Source organism: Myotis myotis, unplaced genomic scaffold (assembly GCF_014108235.1).
Source record: "Myotis myotis isolate mMyoMyo1 unplaced genomic scaffold, mMyoMyo1.p scaffold_m19_p_3, whole genome shotgun sequence".
Taxonomy (NCBI): Eukaryota; Metazoa; Chordata; class Mammalia; order Chiroptera; family Vespertilionidae; genus Myotis; species Myotis myotis.
In genome coordinates this window covers 142,083,313-142,101,420 of record NW_023416335.1, presented here as the reverse complement: position 1 = coordinate 142,101,420, position 18,108 = coordinate 142,083,313, and the positions used below count along the sequence as shown (strand labels likewise).

At 42.8% G+C, this 18,108-nt stretch overlaps 1 protein-coding gene across 7 annotated transcripts in view; it reads right to left on the bottom strand.

Moving 5' to 3' along the window:
- CAPS2 (calcyphosine 2) overlaps positions 1-18,108 on the bottom strand; it is a 57,091-nt gene that overhangs the window by 19,956 nt on the left and 19,027 nt on the right. For 4 of the 7 annotated variants that reach the window (XM_036301395.1, XM_036301401.1, XM_036301398.1 and 1 more), the window contains 5 exons: positions 10,734-10,801; positions 8,358-8,477; positions 3,294-3,368; positions 2,104-2,199; positions 1,922-2,015 (listed from right to left, as the gene is read on the bottom strand). In XM_036301395.1, the coding sequence (XP_036157288.1) occupies positions 1,922-2,015; positions 2,104-2,199; positions 3,294-3,368; positions 8,358-8,477; positions 10,734-10,801 (453 nt within the window). The remainder of the gene's footprint in view (positions 1-1,921; positions 2,016-2,103; positions 2,200-3,293; positions 3,369-8,357; positions 8,478-10,733; positions 10,802-18,108) is intronic. The other 3 variants (XM_036301396.1, XM_036301397.1, XM_036301399.1) reach the window with 3 other exon arrangements.

Genomic DNA, 18,108 nt, shown 5'->3' with positions numbered 1-18,108 from the left:
TATACTCCAGACAGACTTTCCCTCACCTCTCCTATCTCCCTATCCAATCTAGTTAATTCCTCCTCTAGTGAAATTTAGATGGCACTTTCTTCATGAATCCTTCTTTGACTCCACAAATCTAAATTATTACCCCTCCTATCTGACAATGTTTCCCATTAGACTAAACTCAACAAAAGCAGGGAATGGGTCTGACTTACCCATTACTCTCTAATGCTTAGCCTATGAATATACAATATTTGTTGCATGAATGATCACGGTGGATAGTGCTGCATTGTAATCATGAGATAACATCTAAACTAATAAAAACCTAGGTGGTCCTCGCGCCCTCGCGCGTGACGTCGTCACAAGATGGCCACCACAAGATGGCCGTGTGCACAGCAAAGGCGGGGCCTGGTGGCCACTCTGCGCAGTGAGGCCTGGGGGTCCCGTGGCTCCATGCAGTGTGGAGGAGGCTGGTCCTGGCGGAAAATGCCGGTAGTGGCAGGAGAGGGCAGTTGTGGGTGATCAGGCCAGCAGGGGAGGGCAGTTGGGGGCAATTGGGCCGGGAGGAGAAGGCAGTTTGGGGTGAATAGACCAGCAGGGGAGGGCAGTTGGGGGCTATCGGATCGGGCCTAAACAGGCAGTCGGACATCCCCGAGGGGTCCCAGATTGGAGAGGGTGCAGGCCGGGCTGAGAGACACACTCCCATGCACTAATTTTGTGCACCAGGCCTCTAGTCTCATATAATAAAAGGCTAATATGCAAATTGTCCCCTCAACCGGGAGTTCCACCAGGAGTTCTATCAGGGGGTGGGGCTGTCTGGCCAACCGCTTGAGGCCCCTCCCCCCAACTGGCCCTGCCCCTGATCACTCCCCCCCCAACCCTGATTGGGGTGGGTCAGTCAGACCCCACCCATGCACGAATTCATGCACCAGGCCTCTAGCGTGAATATAATGATTTAAAATATAGGAGCACTATACAGATTTGTAACATTATCTACTAGAGGCCTAATGCACACAATTCATGCAAGAATAGGCCTTCCTTCTCCCAGCTACTGGCACCAGCTTCCCTCTGGGACCTGGGACCCGGGTTTCCCTAGCAGCCACGGCTTCATCTGGAAGAATATCTAGTCTAATTAGCATATTACACTTCTATTATTATAGATTATCAACCCATTCTAGGAATTCCTTGTGATACAACATATGCCAGGAGTTACATGAGGTGGAAAATCACAAAGATAAACTGACTATCAGATATATGACAGTTCCAGAGCCAACTACCCCTCTGTGTGGAGAAAAACCACGTGTCCCCAGAAGATAAGCCTGTTTTAGGTGGAGCATTGCCCCTAGCCCAGTGGCACAGCCCTGTAAAACCTTTGTTTGTTTGTTTGTTTGTTTAATCCCCACCTGAGGATATTTTTTCCATTGATTTTTTTTTTTTTTTAGAAGGAGTAGAAGTGAGGAGGAGAGACAGAGAGAAACATCGATGTGAGAGAGGCACATCAGTTGGTTGCATCTGGCACGTGCCCCAACCAGGGCCAGGGATTGAGCCTGCAACTAAGGTAGGTGGCCTTGACTGGAATCCAACCTGAGACAGGTTCATTCTGGAGGCAGAAGCTCTAACCACTGAGCAAAATGCTAGGGCCCTGGAAAGCCTTTAAAAGTACCAAGAAATAAGCTCTTCACGGCTTACATTGTGGATTTGGGTGGGGGCAGAGGTAACATTACAGGGAATAAAAGCTGTGCTTCGATTCAGAGCACTGGGGTCTGAGTCTGAGAGGCAGAACCTCCAGGGAAACACCAACCATTGGCCATTCACACAAATAAATGCCCCTGCTCAGGAGGGAGAACCAGCTAAGAAGAGAAGCCCACTCCTCCAGCCCCACAGGACCCACAAAATCCAACACCTGGAATTAAACCTTTGTACACATACACAAACTTACAATATAAAAATCGCCAAGTTGGTACTGTTTGCCTTTTCTTCGCCCACACTGATGACTATAAGTGCTTTTTTTAATAAAAGGAAGCACATTTGTTCTAGAAGTTAAATGACAAGAATGTGAAATTAGTCAGCTTCTCTCGGAAGTAGTCATCTTGAGAAATGTAACAATGCTTTATGGCATACCTATTTTTCCCAAATTGCCGATATTCGTAAATTGTAAGGGACTGATCATGAATAAAAAAGAACCCAACCAGCTCTCTGCAAGCATCACGTCCATTTCTAGAAAAAGAGAATAATATCAAAAGTTTTCAAATAAGAAAACTTTCAAATTAAATAATAAGCTAAAATCATCTCGTCAGAGGGATGATATTAACTCCCTGGAGTGTGTGGCAATGAGCAGGGGTTAGGGCCGTGGTCGGCAAACTGCGGCTTGCGAGCCACATGCGGCTCTTTGGCCCCTTGAGTGTGGCTCTTCCTAAGCCTTAGGAGAACCCTAATTAAGTTAATAACAATGTACCTACTTATATAGTTTAAGTTTAAAAAATTTGGCTCTCAAAAGAAATTTCAGTCGTTGTACTGTTGATATTTGGCTCTGTTGACTAATGAGTTTGCCGACCACTGGAGGGGAAGCCGCCGGAAGAACATGCCACAGCTTGTGCAGTGCCCATTTTAGTTAGATTTGGATGGAGAAAAAGCTTTAGCTTACACTGATATGAACATGGATAAACAGATTACTAATTTGATATAGACTTTTAAAGTAAAGTGAAAGATCTTTAAAAAAATGTTGACTTTTCAAGAAGCCAATCAAGGATGTGCATTTATTACCCTTTGTCCAAGAAAGTTTAAAATCATTAAACAAACATGATAGTTAAAAAAAAAAAAAAGACTTTACCAGTAGTGTACACAAAGAATATCAAGTAGCATTTACATTTTACTGGAAGTTTATAAGACAGCGAAAAGAGAGTTAAGAATCATCTACTTTGTCATCTTCTTGCATCTATCAATAATCTACTCTAACTTAAGACATTAACATGAAATTATAAAAGCAGCTTACATAAAGGTTATTTTTTCAATGGCTTAGAATCTTCTGGTAGTAATATATACCTTTTAAAAATTCACTTCTCTATTTCTTTTCGAAAGACATTTTAAAATCACATTTTAAATAACTTCTAATTAAAATGCTTTTAGTTAGGTTCATACTTCCTATAATTTTTATAACAGATCAATATATATTACCTAAAAATGTTTTTTCTAAATTCACATTTTCACTTGTTTGTGACAAATTTAACTAATCTCACTATTGTCATTTCTATTTGAAAATAGGATACATTTTATAATCATAAGATTTAAAAGTTTAATAAAATTATAATTACCTTGATATGATCCTACAGTCAAATTGTACTTTATGAGAAAGCATATTTTCGGTTAATGTAGAATGTGTTTTTATCCTGTTAAGAAACACATTTGTCAACAATGATTTTAAAGTTACATACATTTGATATAAACAATAAAAGTACAAAAAAGTTGTTAATGTTTTGAAATGCACAAATTGCATTAAGATGACCATTTAACCTCTTTTTTCCAGATTGATCATTGCAGCAGACACATAAGTATAAACCTAAAATATGGCACGTAAGACGAACAACTTTTATGTTAGAATGTACAGTAGCATAGTGACTGGCACTGCTGCAGGGCTAACCCGACGGCATTTCTAACCCTATTCTCCTTGTTTTCCTTCCACCATACAATTTGCTTTCTTAGCCTCTTCAATTTTACGTGACCGAGCAGCCCAGTTCTACCAATAAACTTCCAAGAAAGACTGGTTTGTCCGGATAAGAGAGTGGCATGGGAAGAGCTCCTGACTGTGAACATGGCAGGGATATGACACTAGAAGCCACTATAGCCATCAAGCAACCATGTCAGAAAGGCCAATCAAACCTGGAAAAAGTCAGCCCAGAGCTGTGCCATTTCTGAGCTACTGAAGTAAAACCAACAACAACGTCCAGAAGCTAGTTATATATAAAAAATAAATCCTGACTTGTTTAAGTCACTAGCAGTCAGGTTTTCAGTAGGGGTAGCTCAAAACATTTCTTACCAAAATCCAGGAGAATGCAAAAGAGAATTCGATGAGGTTTTAGCCTTGGAATTGGTCTATGAGACCTCAGATCAGACATTTAATCTTTATGGCCTTCAGACAGCACTGAGTGATCTCACAAAGATTGCTCTTCTTAAAGTTCTGTTTAATAATATGAAGCAAAGCACCAATGTACACACTTTGGCACTCTACTACCAATAATCTCTATGTTAAGAAATCTTAAGATTCAGTGATATATTTTTAATAGCCTTCCTAAATAGTCTTATGATATATCCTGCAGGTGTAATAACATTGCAACAATGCAAATAGCAAGGGATATAAAGATCTTCAAATGTTTTATTTCTATAAAACCTAGGTCTCTATGAAAGGTAAACAAGATACAGCCAACAAGAGGCAGTAGACCAAATGAGTTTGTGAACACAGGGTAGAGCCATAAAAGCTTGATCATCTCAATTCAATTTAATCCATTAGTATTAATGTGCTCACTGAATGCCCATTATGTGCCACAAACAACTCTAAATGCTGAGAAAATAACAGCTTTAATAATAGTTACTATTTATTGAGAACTTCCTAGACACTATTATTAAAATCACTTCAATGTGTATTGGCTTATTTAATGCTTGCAATAACTCTGTGAAGTAATTATTATTATCCCCATTTCACAAGCAAATTTTACATAGACATACAGTTAGTACATGGCAAAGCTAGAAAAAAAATCTTGCTCATAGCCATTACATTATATTGCTTCTCAAAGGTGAACAGAACTCAGTATAACAGTGATAAGTTGAAGTAATAGCTTCAATGAGTCTAGTGACTCCGTGAAAACATAAAAGAAGTAAACAGGCATCTGTATTATTAATGGAAAGTTCCATATTGGGCTTTTAGGTATCTGATAAGCAGTACCAATAACCTACCCAAGTTCTTAACCAATACAGAAATAAGAATTAAGCAGGTTAAGATCAAAATATGAATTTTATTATTGATTGAGTTTAAGAATACAGCAACAGGAAGTTAAGTCTTTGATGCTAGAATTTAACAGACTAATTCACTCATTCCCGTTGGGGAGGTACTTGTAAAATATAATGCATAGAACAGAATGTGTACTTCTGCAGACAGCTGATTCCCAAGGAAGAGACGAGAAGACATGCCAATTTTCTGCTTCTAACTCTATAAAGCAGAATTTTCTCCTCCTCTATTGGGAATAATAAAAAAAGGGAGGGGATGAAGTCCGTAAATTCAATAATTCTAATCAATATCCCCATAGAATTTTTCATAGAACTAAACTAACTTAATCAAAATTTCTATTAAAGAGAAAAGGGCCCAGTATGCTAAGACAATATTGAAGATAAACAAGCTGCAGGTATTTAATATAAAGCAATACTAATTAAGATGGAATTATAGCCCTAGTCAGTGTGGCTCAATGGAAACAGCTTCGGGTCCTGCACCAAAAGGTCATGGGCTTGCTTCCTGGTCAAGGGCACATACCTGTGTTGCAGCTTTGATCCCCAGCCCTGGTCTGGGTGCATGCAGAAGGCAACCAATAGATGTGTCTCTCTCACATCAATGTTTCTCTCTCTCCCTCTCCCCCTCCCTCTCCACCCTCCCACTCTCTCTAAAAATCAGTGGAAGAAAATATCCTGGGGTGAGAATTAACAACAACAACAATAAAAAAGATAGAATTATATTGGTGCAAAAATATATTACAGGTAGATGAGACCAAAGAAAAAGCCTAGAAGCCTACCATGAATTTATAACAACTTGATAAATGGCATTAAAAGTCAGAGAGATAATGAGTTTATGGTTGGCAGAAAATTTTTAAAGAAGATAGAGAAGCCCCGATGGTGTGGCTCATTTGGTTGAGCATTGACCCATGAGCCAAGAGGTCACCGGTTGATTCTCGGCCAGGGCACATGCCTAGGTTGCAGGCTCAATCCCCAGTAAGGGGCGTGCAGGAGGAAACCAATCAATGTTTCTCTCATACATGGATTATTCTCTCTCCTGCTCTCCCTCTCCATTCCTTTATCTCTCTCAAATCAATAAAAAATATATTTAAAAAATAATACACAAAGGACACTAACAACAAATGGAAAGAATGGCAAACTGAAATTAAGAACTCTGATCAAGAGAATGTAAAGGCAACCACAGGGTAGGAAAATAGATGTTCAGCAAACACAACTGAAAAGGGAATTGTAACTAGAATGTATAAGTAAGTTCCACAGCCAATGTGAAAAAGATAACCCAACAGATTTGAAGGGAAGTTTCATATAAGAATATATTTAGATGACCAATATTCATATGTAGAAGTACTAAACTTCATTATTCTCTAGCGAAATGTAAATTAAAATTACCAATACATCCCCATAAGAACTAAAATAAAAAAATATAGAGAATACCAACCAGGAGCAAATATATGGTGCAATTAGCATCCTCTTGCTGTAACTGGTGACAGTGTTAATTGCAATCACTTTGGAAAATTATTTGGCAATATTTTAAAAAATATGTTATATATAGATTTCAGAGAGAGAAGGTAAAGGGAGAGAGAGATAAAAACACCAACGACGAGAGAATCATGCATTGGCTGCCTCCTGCACGCCCCTTACTTGGGATCGAGCCCACAACCAAGTCATGTGCCCTTACCAGGAATGAAACAGTGACATCCTGATTCATGAGTCGATGCTCAACCACTGAGTCACCCCAGCCAGCTGTTAATATTTGTTAAAGTTGAACACTTGCATACTAAATGGTCCAGTGATTCCACTTCTAAGTAGGTACTGAGCAGAAATGAATACATATATTCACAAAAAGGCATGCAAAAAGTTCATGGCAACATTATTCATAACATGTCAAATGTCCATAAGCATGGACATTTACTATATATATCATAAATGAATTATGGTATATTTACATAATGAAATACTGTACAGCAATGAAAATAAAGGACACCTATTAATAATAATACGGATAAAATGTACAAACATAATGTTGAGCAAAATAAGCCAGATACAGAATCTACATTTTGTGATTTCACTGAAGTGCATAACCTCTGATAGTAGGACAGAGAAGTCAACCTGCAGTGGCAGAGGGTGTGGACAGTAACTGGGAGACAGCACCAAGGGCGGGGTGTTGGGGAACAGGGTCCCTTCTATTTCTTGATCTAAAAACTTGTTCAGGCTGAGAAAATTCATATGCCGTACACCCAAAATGTGTATACTTTGTGAGAGTATATTTTATTTTAATAAAACTTTAAAAGAGAGAGATTTAGATATGTGATAGCTGAATGATGGTCCCCTAAAGACGTCCATGTCCTAATTAATCCTCAGAACATGTAAATATGTTAATTTACAGATGAAAGAGCTGGGGATGAGGAGATTGCCCGGGATTACCCACGTGGCTCAGTGCCATCACGTGGGTCTTTATAGGAGGGAAGCAGAGGAGCACGTGAGACAGAAGACTGTCGGAGTGAGATAACACGAGAAGGCTTGCCCAGCCATTGCTGGCTTGGAACAAGGGAGAAGGGCCATGAGCCATGAGCCAAGCAATGAAGCTGAAAAAGACAAGAAAACAGGTTCTTCCCTGACCCTCCAGAAGGAATGCGCCTGTCAAGGCACCTCCCACGGGTCTGACCTCTAGAACTGTAAGAGGATAAATCTGTGTTGCTTTACAGTACTGTTTGTGGTCATTTGTTACAGCAGCAGTAGGAAGTTAATGCATGATCCATTCACATGTTTGAAGTCATGATAATTAAAGCTTCCAGAAAATAAGAATAAGACACAAAGATAAAAGTTATAAGTAACTACCTGACAATTGCAGTCTGAAAATATAAAAGAATTGCAGTGGAACTGGTAGATTTTCTATGTCTTTTAAAGCTGAGGCTAGATGTCAACAGTCAGTGAAGTTGTTGAGAAATTTAAGTGAAATACACCAGAGGCCTGTGAAAGCCCATTCCAGCCAAAGGCTGTTATAAGATACAAAGTAAAATGCAAAATAATAACTTTAAACAACACCAACTTTGAATGTAATACATACCAATGAGATTCAGCCAATATATATTGCGTACATACCAATGTCTCAGTTACTGTATCATATATTCTATACAGAAGGACATATCTATTCTCTCCTAAGGTTGTGGCTGTTATTCCTAAATTACAGATAGAAAACCTAAAGGGCAAACTTTATCCCAGTATCTTAAAGTGGAAGAACTAGAATCTAAACTCCAAAAATCCACTTCCTTTTAAATTGCAAAAAGCAAAACACTTTTCAGTTGGACACAAAATAACATTTTAAAAAACACATGTATAAATACCACAGGCTCAATTTACATTGATTGGTAAGCTCTTCTTACTTTGTTTCATGTAGTGTTCTTTTCCTAAATCGAAGAGGTGTTAGGTTTGAGTCTGGAAGGACACAAGCACCTTCTGGTTTCTCAGTGGTTAAGTTTTGCTCTGGATCACTGATTACAGCCCTACGCCACAAAACACAAAGTCCGACATTGAAGTGGGATAATCCATTGTGCCAGCGTTCACATATTGGTAGGCAGTCGAAAAAGCCCATGTATGAATGCAAATTTATACTGCTATCAGAATTCTGTATTTGTCAGATGTTAAATGAATAATCACCTTGTGGTGGGATGGTGGGGTGGAAACATTATTAAAGTGAGTTCATGAGATAATGGAAGGAGATACATTGAATACTGTAAGTATAATTATTTATTTCAGATAATTTACTGAAAAACATGCATGTGGAATATTATTCTTTCTCTCTACCACCTAATCAAAGACTTTTTTCTACAGCTAAACTTGTCTTACTTCTTCTCAAAGGTGTCCTAGACCGAGACTCTTCCGTTTTCTTTTGAAATCTTGCAGTATTTACACATTCTTATGCAATGGAGCACAGCAGGTGCTAAATCTTTATATAGTTTTCTAAGGGTTGTGAAACTTAGATTACGTTCTACAATTCTATAGTTAGTCCTACTGTTCCCAAACTCTACGCCAAGTCATTCTGAGGTGCCCCAGGGAACTCTCAGGGAGACTGAAGGATATTTTTAGTTTTTGAGGGAAACAGTATTTTGTTTGGACACCACATGAACTACTAGCTCAAAGTAACTCACAGTTTCAACAAGACACACTCCCTCAGTGAAGTCACATCTTTGCAAAGCAGGGCTTTCTACAGTGCTGTGGTAAACAGCAAGTGCCATATGAAATAGAAAGTGACTGTGGCAGCATCATAAACAGGTCCAAGGTTTGAGAGACTGTGCAGTGCCCCCAAAAGGTACATACATCCCATTAGCAAGTAATTATGGCTACTTAAGAATGAGAAAAATACTTCTTCTTTTAATTCATGTGCTGTTGTTTTTCAAAGCCATTAAATAGTTAGGAAGTGCATGCTCATTCAGTTGTTTAGACAAAAATCCTATCTAATGAAAGAGTAACATGCAAATTAACTGTCACTTCACGATAAAGATGGTGGCTCCCACAGCCAATAAAGAGGGAATATGCAAATTGACGCGACAAAGATGGCATTGCCAGCCAGAGCCACAGAGCCAACTGGAGCCACAGAGCCAATCGGAGCCACAGAGCCAACTGGAGGAGAGCGGGCGGGAGGCTTAGCTTGGCTTCTTGGGTCACCCCAGTGACCCAGAAAGCTAAGCCAGGCTCTGTGGCCACTGCCCAGACAAAGCCATAGTGGCAGGGCTGAGGCAGAGGTGGTTAGGAGAGATCAGGCCAGGAAGGGAGGGCAGTTGGGGTGACCAGGCTGGCAGTGGGGGAAGTTGGGGGTGAGCACGCCGGTGGGGGGCAGTTGGGGGTAAGCAGGCTGGCAGGCAGAGTGGTTAGGGGAGATCAGGCAGGCAGGCAGGTGAGCGGTTAGGAGCCAGCAATCCCAGATTGTGAGAGGGGTGTCTGACTGCCGGTTTAGGCCCGATCCCATAGGGCCTAAACCGGCAGTCAGACATCCCCCAAGGGGTCCCAGATTGGAGAGGGTGCAGGCCAGGCTGAGGGACACCGCCCCCCCCCCTACCGTGCACAAATTTCGTGCACCGGGCCTCTAGTATTCAATAAATAGAAATAATGGATATTATTATTTCTATTTAAAAAGTACTAAAACACTATGAGGGCATTGAACAGAGAAAGTTTGGGATTGAGTTAACAACTTATTGATTAGCCAAGGATATGGGTCATCAGGCATAAAAAAATGTATTTTTTAAATTTATCTTTATTATTGAAAGTATTTTAGATGTCCTTCCTCCTCCCCCACCCCCATTGGCTCCTTCTAGCTGCCCCATGCTCCCACTCTAGTGTCCATGAGTTTTGCATATATGCACATATGCATATGTTACATTTAATCTCTTCCCACCCACCCCTGCCTTTCCTCTGTGATTCATCAGACTGTTCCCATGTTTCTATGTCTCTGGATCTATTTTGTTCATCAGTTTATTTTGTTCATTAGATTCCATATATGAGTGAGACTATGGGATACCTATCTTTCTCTGACTGGCTTATTTTGCTTAGCATAATACTCTACAGGTCCCTCCATGCTGTTGCAAAGGGTAAGAGATCCCTCTTTTATACTGCTGCATAGTATTCCGTGGTGTAAATGTACCACAGCTTTTTTATCCACTCATCTACTGATGGGCACTTGGGCTGTTCCCAGGTCTTAGCTATTGTAAGTTGTGCTGCTATGAACATGTTCTGAATGGATTTCTGTCAGCAGTGACTCTCACCGGCATAGGTGGTCCAGCATCACTTGCTCTGCAACGCTCTGTTTCTTCTTTTCAGCGGCCACAATTTCCTGAGAAGAGAAATAAGGAAAATCACACTGTCCATAAAGCAGAATATACTACAGTTAATTCAAGAGTCCTAAAATATAAACCATCCCCAGTACCTGAAGCTGAAATTGAATTGCAATCAATTAATGCTATAGCAAAAATCTAACAAAGGCTCCCATCATTAAAAGAGTAATATTTTTGATACATATAATCCATTAATAATCCTTGATCAACTTTTCTCAATTAGTGTTTTGACTAAACTATCTTCATACTATTTTTTGCTTTTCCAAAAGTATTTTTACTGCATTTTAGGTTTCATAAACTAATTTGTAATCACTCAAGTCCAGTTAGATTATCAAGTAACTATAATCACTAAAATGTTTCTTTTGAAGGATAAGTCAAAAATGGTGAAAAAATTAAGAAGTCAAATAAAACTTGTTCTATTTTCAGAATATAAATTATTGTCATCCATCTCCATGGATCATTCCAATAAACATTCCAATAAATGAATTCAAGTATGTAATGTTGCTTAAGATAGAGGCTTTGTACATTTAGAGAGAGAATGTTATTTGAAACTGGCACAAAATTAAATTAGAATAAGTAAAGGTATATTATAAAAACAAAAAGTACAAACTCCTAAGAAACCTGGAAACATTGGGCACAATCATTTAATTGTTAGTCTGCAATTGAATTTAGATGTTTGTTGGGTAGAAATTTAAGATGCATGCTTTACACATTCAAATATGCCTCATTGGAGCTCATATCATCTATACTAATAAAGGAGTAATATGCTAATTAGACTGGACATTTTCCGGACAAAGCCACGCAGAGGCGGTTAGGGGTGATCAGGCTGGCAGGGGGGCAGTTAGGGGCAATCAGGCCAGCAGGGGAGGGCAGTTAGGAGCAATCAGGACAGCAGAGGAGCAGTTAGGGAGTGATCAAACCAGCAGGGGAGCAGATAGGGGGTGATCAAGCTAGCAAGCAGAGGCGGTTGGGGGCAATCAGGCCAGCAGGGGAGCATTAGGGGCATCAGGCCAGCAGGCAGGTGAGTGGTTAGGAGTTAGCAGTCCCAGATTACGAGAGGGATGTCCAACTGCCGGTTTAGGCCTGATCCTTGTGGGGTCCTGGATTGGAGAGGGTGCAGGCTGGGCTGAGGGACCCCCCTACCCCCATGCATGAATTTCATGCACTGAGCCTCTAGTGTAATATATAACTGCATCTTGTGGTCTTAAGCTTGTGACACTTTATAATGATTTTTAAGAAGTTAGAAGAATTGTGTAACTTACAAGTAAAACATTTTATATTCAAGGGTGATTCAGAAAGTGGATACTATCTAAAATGTGAAATTATATAGAATAAAGATCAGCCAGAACAGAGATGTAAAACCCAGAAGTGTTACCAGTGAAAGTGAAGTTCTTGGGGTGCATGAGGAAAATAATTTCCTGAGGCCCCATGGGATGATGGGGGTTAGTAGAAAGCCTTAATGATTATGCAAAATTACAGGTGTTCCCTTCTAAGGTCTTATCTCTGTTCATCCCACCATTGAAAGAGTTCAACTGTGTCTTCAGTAGGGCCAGAATAAAGGCCACTGCCCAGGATTTCTGCTCCATATTACAGTCCATTCCAGTCTAGCCTCTGGCTAGCTTAACTTGTGTTCCCAGCTGCAGTCCATTGCATGTGAGGCTCGCACAGCCATGGCCATGCACTGCTTAAGGCCACATGGCTATGGAGTGAGAACAGTGCTGTTCACAGAGCAAGAGGGAGCCAGCATGAACAAGAGATTTTGTCTGGAGATTTTAACTTTCCAAGACTTTGCATGCTTTTGATGGGGTCCACACCCTAGCCAATCCATTGTTCCCCAGGCTAGACTGACAGACAAGCACCTTTCCTACGTCACCCCGACTTCACTGTGCATGCATCCATCTACCTTTTTATATGATTTCTTACCCCAGTGATCTTCAGGGAATGGACCAGTGGTTCCCATGGGGAGTGTGATGTTGCAGTTTCTTGGTGAAGCTGCCCAGATGACCATGCTTATAATGTCTGGCCTCCCCTTTGCTCTCTTCCTATTATCAATATCAATAAACTAGCTAATTACACCAATAACAAGCAAACAAAAGAGCTGAGGTTAATAAATATGGAGCCTTTGCAGAAAGCCCACCGTAACTGTTGACATTTATGGTGGTTTATACTTTTTGGAAAGGTCAGAACCACCCTGAGGCACATTGATTTAGAGGTCTGTGTAAGCATAAAACAGATTAGATACAGAAGTCACACTGGTGCAAAGAATATGATAACATTGAAAAATGACAAGCAAACTAGAAGATATGAAATGGAAACCTCACTCTCACTGCTTCTGTCGTCCAGTTAGGTGGCTAAATATTAAATTAAAAAGTAGCCACCTACATTTTAAAAATAAATAAATACTAATTTTTGATGTGTTCAACATTTACTTAAATAAACATTCCCTTGAAAAGCATAGATAAATGAGGACTACCACAATCAAGTGAAATGTACTTGATAGTGAATTTAGATATATTGCCACTAATAAAGTAATTGTAAGGAAAAGAATTCCACTCACACCCGGTGGCTTTGGATTACACCAAGACCAAAACTCAACTGACCTTAAGCATTGGTGACATGCATTTCAAGTGTAACTTGAGACACATATCAAAGAACCCTTATTTGAGACACTATGTTGTCTTATAAAGTAGCTTCTTTATCTTTAGAATGATCCTGCTAATATTCCTTATTCTACCAAACATCAATATCCTATCTAATAAAAGAGAAACATGGTAATTCGCATACGACCGCTACCCTTCCCATTGGCTAATCAGGGCAATATGCAAATTAACTGCCAGCCAAGATGGCAGCAGCAGCCAGGCAGCTTGAAACTAACATGAGGCTTGCTTGCTTCAGTGACGGAGGAAACCAACGTTCCCCGCCTGCCTTGCAGGCCTCTGAGCCTGCAGTTTGAAACATTGTAACAAATATAGAACCTAAACAAAACCCCAGAAACCTGCTTTCAACGAGCCGGGATTTCAGAGCTGGAGTTATACATTGTTTCGATTATAGAACCGAAACAAACCAGATACCTGCTTTCAGCAGCGGAGGCCTAAGAGCTGGAGGCTCAGAGCTAAAGCTGGCCCAGAATTAAAAAGAAAAAGAAAAAAAGGAGCGGTTGGGAGCTTCCGTCACCCGCCAGCCTGAAAACAGCCCTCAGCCCCTCACCCAGACTGGCCAGGCACCCCAGTGGGGACCCCCACCCTGAAGGGTGTGTGACCACCTGCAAACAGCCATCATCCCCTCACCCAGGCTGGCCAAGCACCCCAGTGGGGACCCTCACCCTGATCCAGGACACCCTTCAGGGCAAACCAGCTGGCCCCGACACGTGCACCAGACCTCTATCCTATATAGCAAAAGGGTAATATGCCTCCCAGCACCGAGATCAGAGGAGCCGTGAGGCCTCCCGGCACCGGGATCAGCGTGACAGGGAGCAGCGCCCAAACCCCTTGATCACCCTGCGGTTCTGTGCGTGACAGGGGCCAAGGCCACAGCCTCCCTATCCGCCCTGCTCTGTTCGTGACAGGGGAAGGTGACCCAACCCCCTGATCAGCCCTGCTCTGTGCCTGATAGGGGGAGAGCTCCCCAACCCCCTGATTGCCCTGCGGCTCTGTGTGTGACAGGGGGCGGCGCCCCAAACCCCTGATTGGCCCTGCTCTGTGTGTGACAGGGTACGACGCCCCAACCCCCTGATTGGCCCTGCTCTGTGCATGACAGGGGGTGGCGCTGCAACCTCCCCATCGACCCTGCCTTGAGTGTGACAGGGGGCGGTGCCCCAACTCCCCAATCAGCCCTACCCTGAGCGTGACTGAGGGTGGCATTGCAACCTCCCAATCCGCCCTGCTCTGTGCATGACAGGGGCGGCGCCCCAACTCCCCAATCGGCCCTGCTCTGAGCCCGACCAGGGGCTGCACCTAGGGATTGGGCCTGCCCTCTGCCACCCGGGAGCAGGCCTAAGCCAGCAGGGCGTTATCTCCCAAGGGGTCCCAGACTGCGAGAAGGCACAGGCCGGGCTGAGGGACCCCCCCTTCCCCCGGAGTGCACAAATTTTTGTGCACCAGGCCTCTAGTCTAATTTAATAAAAGAGAAACATGCAAATTGACCACACCTCCGCTATTCCCCAAGCCACACCCACCAGCCAATCAGAGCGACTATATGCAAATTAACCCAACCAAGATGGCGGCTGATAGCCACAGAGCTGGAGCAAGCAGGAGGCTTGGTTGCCCTGGCAATAGAGGAAGCCAAGCTTCCCACCTGCCCTGGCTGGCTGTGGCCTCCGCTCAAAGCAACAAAGTTTCAATTATAGAAGCTAAATAAATCTCAGATACCTGCTTCCAGCCACCCTCCACTGTGAGCTTGGGTGGCTGGGGGCTGTGGTCAGCATGCAAATAGCCATCAGCCCCTCACCCAGGGTGGCCACACCCTCATGGGGTGAGGGTCCCCACTGGAGGGCTTGGCCAGCCTGCAAACAGCCATCAGCCCCTCCCCAGGCTGGCCAGGCACCCCAACAGGACCCCCTCTCCCTGAAGGGGGTGTGGCCTACCTGAAAACAGCCCTCAGCCTCTCACCCAGGCTGGCCAGGCACCCCAGCAGAACTCCCACCCTGATCTGGGACATCCTTCAGGGCAAACCAGACTGTCCCAACCCTTGTACCAGGCCTCTATCCTATATAATAAAAGGGTAATATGCAAATTGACCCTAACAGCAGAACAACTGGGAATGACTGGTCACTATGACACACACTGACCACCAGGGGGCAGACGCTCAATGCAGGAGCTGACCCCTGGTGGTCAGTGCGCTCCCACAGGGTGAGCTCTGCTCAGCCACAAGCCAGGCTGATGGCTGCCAGTACAGCGGTGGTGGTGGGAGCCTCTTCCGCCTCCTCAGCAGCGTTAAGGAAGTCCGACTGCAGCTTAGGCCTGCTCCCCGCTGGCAAGTGGACATTCCCTGAGGGCTCCCGGGCTGCCAGAGGGATGTCTGACTGCCAGCTTAGGCCCAGTCCCCTGGGGAGTGGGCCTAAGCCAGCAGGTGGTCATCCCCCGAAGGGTCCCAGACTGTGAGAGGGCACAGGCCAGGCTGAGGGACCCCCCGAGTGCACAAATTTTTGTGCACCGGGCCTCTAGTCTAAATAATATTAGGCATAGAAAATAATGTTATGTGGTTTTAGTAAAAAAACTATAACAAGTTAACAACGTGGGACATCCACAGAAAACCAGTCTACCTGGTGGAAACTGATTACACACAGCTGTCAGTTCAGAAGGCAGTGATTCTGGATGAGTTTGACCAAAATAAAAATATATTAATTTTCCATTCAATGATAATGAAAATGTAACTGGCTAGATCCATATTGCTTTATTTTTATTTAGTTTATCTAAATGTGAATTTTCCCAACTTTTGAGCCAATATTCACTGGATTTCCATCATCTATTACAAGCATCCCTAAGATTTTCACCACCCGGGAGTGTCTGGGGTGGCCACTGGATTCCAACTTCAAGCAGGTTGGTCTGATGGGCGATGGGCACAATGCAATATCCAGATGGTATATCATAGAATTGCACACTTGAAACCTATATAATTTTATTAGCTTATGTCACCCCAATTAATTTAATTTTTAAAATGTAAACATCATTAAGTAAAATACTTCTATTGAAAAAATTTATTTTAATGTTAAAAAAAAAGAAATGACATACCAGAACTGATCTAAGCAATACCCATCAAACAATATTAATTGATTTTGTAAAGGTTATGATATAGTTAATACTGAGAGTCTAAAGTTTTACTTCCCTCTTGCTAAAGAGCTTATATTTAATTCCTATCCTTTTCCTTAACAGCTCTGAATTTCTCTAGCTTTCTTAGCTTCTGACTTTGAAAAACATAACCAGACTACTGTGGGGGGGAGTCGATGACAAATAAACCCACTGACAAAGAGTAGCCAATTAACATTAGGAACTTTATAAACAAAATTAGTGGTACGGTGCATGAAATTCCCAGTGCTGGGGGTTCCCTCAGCCCAACGTGCACCCTCTCTAATCAGACATCCCTCTTGCAATGTGGGACCGCTGGTTCCTAACTGCTCACCTGCCTGCCTGTTCGCCCCTAACTGCCTCTGCCTGCCTGCCTATCACCCCTAACTGCCCTTCCCTGCTGGCCTGTTCTCACCCTCAACTGCCCTCCCCTGCTGGCCTGATCTTACCCCCAACTGCGCTCCCTGCCAGCCTGTTCTCAGCCCCAACTTCCCTCCCCTGCCAGCCTGATCTTGCCCCCAACGACTCTTCCCTGCTGGTCTGATCTTGACCCCAACTGCCTTCCCCTGCTGGCCTGATCACCCTAACTGCCTCTGCCTCAGCCCCCACCACCATGGCTTTGTCCAAAAGAAAGTCGGATGTCCAGAAAATGGACGGTCGACCCGGTCTAATTAGCATACTACACTCTTATTACTATAGATAGATTATATAGGATAGGATTGCTTAAATAGTGAGGGAAGCCTTTTTCAGCAGGAGGAGACACTCTTGGCAGACAAAAATACATAATCCCTATATCTGGACTGATAGCCAGCCATATACACTATACTGACAAACTGGTCATTAAAAAATCGAATCACTTTCTTACACCTAACACCAAACAGCTGTTATCATTAAAACCCCTCCTCAGCCCCCACCTTAGGTTCTGCCTTCACAGTTCACCCAGATTAGGTTCTGATTGGTTAGTTTTTATGCCAGTCAGTGTCAAAAGCTCTGCCTCATAGGCAGCCATTGGCTCCTTGCACTTCACCCAGATTTGGTTCTGATTGATTGGTTTCTATGTCAGTTAGTGTCTCCGGGTCTATCTCTGGGCCTGATCAGAGAGATGGGGCTAATCAGCAGGCCCCGGGGAGGCCTGGAGAGAAAGAGAGGCGTGGCTTCTGGCCAGGCCCAGAGAGAAAGAGAGAGCCAAGGGCTGATCAACAGCTGCCATGGAGGCTACGGGTCAGAATCTGCTTCTCTCTCTGGGCCTGATCCACAGCCCCCTTGGCAGTCAGTGCTGGGCCACCGCACCAATAACAGCGGCAGTTATCACAGAAACCCAGCACTGACTGCAGGAGTGACTTCCGGTCAGTCGAGACTTCAGTCATTTTGGACATTACAGATCCTACATTTTATATATTAGGATTTTTACAAACTCTCAAAGATTCAAGACAATTTCTCCACAGTGAATAGACCAAACGTCAATCATTTATTAAAATGAGGACTCAATGTGCACATTAATGAATATTCATCTCATTCCAAAT